Here is a 6,000-nt window from a genome sequence, read left to right on the forward strand (position 1 = left end):
TCATTTTTAAAAAAATAGCTTTATTGAGATATAATTTATATGCTTTAAAAGTCACTCACTTAAAGGGTACAGTTTGATGGCTTTTAGCGTATTCAAAGAGTTGTGCGATCATCACCACTGTGATGAACATTTGTATCACCCGCAAGAGAAGCCCTGTCCGGGCCCCGCCTGGGGGCCTGGGGCATTGAGCCGGGGACCAGACACCCCGCCCACACTCAGGCACACCGCCAGTGCCTCAAGGCTCCTCCTGGGGGCCTGGGGCTTGGAGCCAGGGACAAGACTGCCCACCACAACCAGGCACACCACCAGTGCCAAAGAGCACGCCACAAACATCACCTCCATGTGGGTGGCCCACCACAGCTACCATAGTAACCCCGGCTGCCATGAAAGTGGCTAGATGCCACAACCACTGTGCAGATGGCCCACCAGCCACTGGAGTGCAATGACATAAGGAGAGCCACCAGCAGAGACCAAGGAAAAGAAGAGGATGTCTCTCTCCACAAAGCCCATTCCAGAGTGACAGAAGAAGCATGTGCTCTGTGATAATATTGGGGGACCTGAACACACCTCTCAGCATTGGACAGATCATCTAGGAAACAAATCAACAGAGTTACCATGACTCTTTCAGAGGGAGAGAAGAAATCTAGGGCTATCAGTGGTGGGAGGGGGATGGGGATGGGGAGAGATTGGACAAGGGGCATAAAGAATAAGTGTGATTTGTAACGATATATATACTAATAATATTGATTTGATCAACATATGTCAACACTGAATCCCCAAAATATGTATAATCAATTATGATTCAATAAAAAAAAAAGAAGCTCTGTCCCCATCAGCTGTCACTCCCGTCCCCTCCCCCAGCGCCCGGCAACCACAAACCCACTTTCTGTCTCTGTGGATTGGCCTGTTCTGGACATTTCATGTAAATGGAGTCACACACTGTGTGGCCTTTTGTGTCTGGCGTCGGTCACTGAGTGTGACATGTTCGAGGTCCATCCACGTGGCAGCGTGTGTCAGAGCCTCGCTCCTTCTCATGGCTGAGTGAGGTTCCACTGTGGGGATGGACCATATTTTATTTATCCATTCACCGACTGAAGGACGTTGGGGCTGTAGCCACCTTTCGGCTGTCGTGAAGAGCGCTGCTGTGAACACGGGTGTGCGAGTTTATTCCTCTTGCGTGAGTACCTAAGCATAGACTTGCTGGGTCATAGGGTAAAATCATTCCTTTTTGCTGCTCAAATTGTTCCAGGTTTGGCCAGCAGCAGCCCCTTCCAGCTGGCTCCTGTGTCCTTTCACAGGTCCCCATCTTCCTCTGGGCACTTCCTGACTTTCTGTCCCAGCAAGAGGTTCCAGGCTCATTTCATATCCCCCTACCTGACTCCTGGAGGCAGCCGTCTCTCCCAGGAGCCCCGGGTCCTTTCTGGGAGAGGCAGGCAGGTGATATCTAGAAGGCAAGATCTAGGTGCCAGGTGCTCTTTGCTGTTGGGTTGTCTCCATAGACAGGGCGAGGACATAGATGTCTGCTTAACCCTGCATTCACACCCATACTTGCGATCCTTTTCTGCCCCTCGGGGCCTTTCTCTTGCCGTCCTGATTCATATAAGCCTCTTTTTTCTCCCCCAGTGAAGAATCTAGTTCCTAATCATATCTATGTATTTGCTACTTTGCTCAGTCCCATAATACATGCAATAGTTTCAGAATTGCTACGGCCATACCACTCTCGGTGACAAATCTGCTAGGCCCAGTTCAAAACGTCTTTGTGGTGTTGTCTGTCTTTGGAGCAAGTGCTGTGTTCAGACCTCCCATGATTGGTTCTTTTCTATCTCTGTGGGGTTAGTTTTCACTTGAAACACAGTTTGGCTTGTTTGTTTTCTCTTTATAGTCCAACTTCAAGCTTTTTTCTTTATTCTTGTTAGTTTCGTTTTATTTTTGAATGTAGACAGCATTAACAGGGCTTAAAAGTGGTACCGAGAGCAATATTCAGAGGGTGATATCCCTTTACTTTTGCGTCTCAGTCCTCTGCACCTCCTGCAGGTAACCAATTTTATGAGTTCCCGATTTATCTTTCTTGTGGTTTTGTTTTTTGTTTTGGCAGCTTGACAATAGAGGATCTGAACCCTTGACCTTGTTATCAATACCACGTTCTAAACAACTGAGCTAACCGGCCAGTGTCCTTGTGGTTTTTTTTGCAAAAATAAGCAGATATGTGTATACTTTATTCCTACTTTATTCCTTCTTTATTACGTAAAAGTAGCATGACATAGTCTTCCACGCTTTGTGGCTGATTTTTCCTCGCTTAACAGTGTGTCCTGGAAATCAGTCCATTCCGTTCGTGGAGATCGTGATTCTTCTTTTACACAGCTGTGTAGTACTCCGTGCTGAGACCAAGCACAGTTTATGATATGGTTTGGATATGTTTGTTCCCCCAAAGCTCATGTTGAACTCTGATCCCCAGTGTGGCAGTGTTGGGAGGCCCAGCTTAGTGGGAGACGTTTGGGTCGTGTGGCAGGGGTGGGTCCCTCATGAGTAGCTTAGTGCCCTGGGTAGGGACTGAGTTCTCACTTTATTGGTTTCCAGGAGAGCAGGTTGTGAAAAGGAGCCTGGCACCTCCCGGCTCTCTCTTGCTTCCTCTCCCGCCATGTGACTTTGCCCCACCACCTTCTGTCATGAGGCCCACGGCAAACGCAGCTATCCCAGAATCATAAGCCAAATAAACCTTTTTTAAAAAAATAAATAGATTACGCAGTCTCGGGTATTCTGTTACAGCAACACAAAAATGGACTAATACCGTTTTATCGGCTTCTCTCCTGTGTATAGACATTTGGGTTGCATTTAATTGTTTGCATTTACAAACAGCATTTCACGGAATAACCCTCCGCACATGTACTTGTGTATGGTTAGGGCTCTGTCTTCAGGATGAATTCCTAGGACGGGGGTGGTTCTCTGCAGCGTGGAGATGACCATGAGATTAAATAAGGTATGACGCACATAAACGCTTTCACCCGGGAGGTAAGTCGCGGTGGGAGGCCACTGTCGGCCTCAGGTTAGGCTAAATTCTATTCTCCCTCAACACTTCACTTGAATCCTGAAATTGTTCTCTGGGCCTGGAGTCAGGGGCTCAGCTGGGGCTGGGGTTCATTTGGGGCTGGGGCTCAGCGTGGGATCAGGAATCAGTCCAGGGTTGAATCTCAACTAGGGTCAGCAGATGCCTGTGGCCACAGGCTTGGTCAGAGTCAGGGTTCAGCCTGGGATCAGGGCTCAGTCCAGGGGTGGGGGCTGGGCTTGGGATCAGGGCTCAGCCAGGGTTGGGACTCAGCCTCAGAGCACACGGCATGTGTCCCTGTGCAGGTGCCTGGGTCAGGTGGTCCTCTGGGGCTGGGACTGTGGCTGGGCTGTCTACTGGGCAGGGCAGTGCCTGGGCAAGAAGTGTCTGCTTGTCCTATCCTAGCCTCACACCCCAGCTGCCCTGCCCTTCTCCCCACTGCCGCTGGCCCCCGTCATGCCCTCTGCACATCACTTCCTGCTTGGTCACCTCCAGTGAGAAGACACTGTCACCTCCCTAGGCAGTGCCCCGCTCCGAGCTTTCCTGTACTTGTCCCGCCCCACAGCTAAACAGTAAACAAGGGGGGTGGGTGCCGGCAGGGGTCCCGGGCACCTGGGCCGCCCCCAGCCCCAGTCTCCCATCCACCCTCCCCTTCATGGGGACACCTGTGCCCTTCATGGGGACACTGTGTCCCTTACCGAACACCTGGTGGGTAGAGTTGGTGCAGCTTCCCCTCCCCACGGCCAAGGGCACCGCTGTTTGGGGAAGGTTGGTGACCACATGGGCCTGGTGGGGTGCGGGGGAGGCCCCAACGGAGATGCATCCTGGGTCGCTGCTCATCCCCTACGTTATTCTCCAAACCACCGCACACCCCAGTGCTCTCTGGCCGGGAAAGAGCAGAGTCGTAGGCCCAGGGGAGGTGGGGAGCGGAGGTGCCACCGTCTCTCCCAGACTGATGATGTTCCAGGGCAGGGCAGGGGCGTGCCCTCCCCCCCAGACCCACAGCCATCTCAGGTTGAGTCAGCCTGAGCCCGGTGTTGCCAGAACATGGGTGGGGTCAGTTCCCACCTTCCCTGTGTACTCCTCCCTCCCGGGTGAGGGGCTGCTAGGGCTGCGGTCCTGCTCCTGGCAGGGGGTTAGGGAGCACTAACGGCAGCGTAAACCTGGGAAGGGGTCCTGGCCCCAAGTATCATCTCCCCAGGGTGTCTCCTCCCTGTCTGCCTTACGTGCTCGTGGTGGAACACGCCCCCAGTGTGGCAGGGTGCCTCTCCAGGCCTCAGTTTCCCCTCCTGCAGAGGAGCAAGACGCATGCTGGCCTGGCCCTGTCCTGGGGATAAAGTGCCTGTGAGTGAGAGTCTTTGAAGGGAGCTGGTGGGCATGCGGGCCCTTGACAAACACGGATGAGGCACCTACTGTGTGCCACTCGTGCTTGCAGCAGTTGCGGGACTGCAGTGGAACAGACGGTTCTTGGTGGGGTGGAGCTTGAGGGGGCGGAGAGGGGTGGCAGGCACCGCCTGGGGCCCATTTCCCCTCTGTAGCTGACAGCCCTGTGCTCAGTCCTCTTTGGCTTTCGAGGACCACAGCCGGGCAGCGATGGGGGGGGAGTTGCACAGCACCCTCCCCAAGCCCAGGGGGACCCAACCGTTGGGACACCCCTCCCCACCCGCGGCCTCACCCCCACCCCGGGGGGTATCTTGAACATAACAGGAAATTTCGAATAACAGGAAACCAAGACCAGGCAGGGCCCCACCCCGCCCCGGGAGAGCCACCCTGGCCTCAGTCTGCCCCCGGGGGAGGCCATGAACGCCACGGGGTCCCCGATGGTGCCCCCCGGCTCCTGCCAGCAGCTGGCGGCCGGCGGGCACAGCAGGCTCATCGTCCTGCACTACAACCACTCGGGCCGGCTGGCGGGGCGCGGCGGGCCGGAGGACGGTGGTCTGGGGGGCATGCGGGGCCTCTCGGTGGCCGCCGGCTGCCTGGTGGTGCTGGAGAACCTGCTGGTGCTGGTGGCCATCGTGACACGCATGCGGTCCCGGCGCTGGGTCTATTACTGCCTGGTCAACATCACGCTGAGCGACCTGCTCACCGGGGTGGCCTACATGGTCAACGTGCTGCTGTCGGGGACCCGGACCTTCCGCCTGGCACCGGCCCACTGGTTCCTGCGGGAGGGCATCCTCTTCATGGCCCTGGCCGCCTCCACCTTCAGCCTGCTCTTCACGGCCGGCGAGCGCTTCGCCACCATGGTGCGCCCAGTGGCCGAGAGCAGGGCCACCAAGACGGGCCGCGTGTGTGGCTTCATCGGGCTGTGCTGGCTGCTGGCCGGGCTGCTGGGGCTGCTGCCCTTGCTTGGCTGGAACTGCGTGTGCGCCTTCGAGCGCTGCTCCAGCCTGCTGCCCCTCTACTCCAAGGACTACATCCTCTTCTGCGTGCTGGTCTTTGCCTTCATCCTGGCCACCATCATGGCCCTGTATGGGGCCATCTTCCGTGTCGTGCGGGCCAACGGGCAGAAAGCCCAGCGCCCCCCGGCCCGCCGCAAGTCCCGCCGGCTCCTGAAGACGGTGCTCATGATCCTGGTGGCCTTCGTGGTGTGCTGGGGACCGCTCTTTGGTCTGCTGCTGGCCGATGTCTTTGGCTCCAATGTCTGGGCGCAGGAGTACCTGCGGGGCATCGACTGGATCCTGGCCCTGGCCGTCCTCAACTCCGCGGTCAACCCGCTCATCTACTCGTTCCGGAGCCGCGAGGTGCGCCGCGTGGTCCTGGCCTTCATCTGCAGCGGGTGTCTCCGGCTGGGACTGCGAGGCCCCGGGGACTGTCTGGTCCGGGCCACCGAGGCCCACTCCGGCACCTCCACCACCGACAGCTCGCTGAGGCCCAGGGACAGCTTTCGGGCCTCCCGGTCGCTCAGCTTTCGAATGCGGGAGCCCCTGACCAGCATCTCCAGCGTGCGGAGCGTCTGA

General features: G+C 56.5%; 1 protein-coding gene across 1 annotated transcript; it reads left to right on the forward strand.

Annotated features, from left to right (window-relative positions):
* The first annotated feature begins 4,759 nt into the window (after positions 1–4,759).
* S1PR4 (sphingosine-1-phosphate receptor 4) lies at positions 4,760–6,000 on the forward strand. The gene has a single exon (XM_063108970.1). The coding sequence runs from the start codon at positions 4,843–4,845 to the stop codon at positions 5,998–6,000; it is 1,158 nt and encodes a 385-aa protein (XP_062965040.1). The 5' UTR covers positions 4,760–4,842.

The sequence above is a fragment of the Cynocephalus volans genome, chromosome 10 (assembly GCF_027409185.1).
Source record: "Cynocephalus volans isolate mCynVol1 chromosome 10, mCynVol1.pri, whole genome shotgun sequence".
Lineage (NCBI taxonomy): Eukaryota > Metazoa > Chordata > Mammalia > Dermoptera > Cynocephalidae > Cynocephalus > Cynocephalus volans.

What these genes read in the sequence shown, in the direction of transcription:
- S1PR4 (XM_063108970.1), top strand. Translation starts at nt 4,843, where the DNA reads ATGAACGCCACGGGGTCCCCGATGGTGCCCCCCGGCTCCTGCCAGCAG.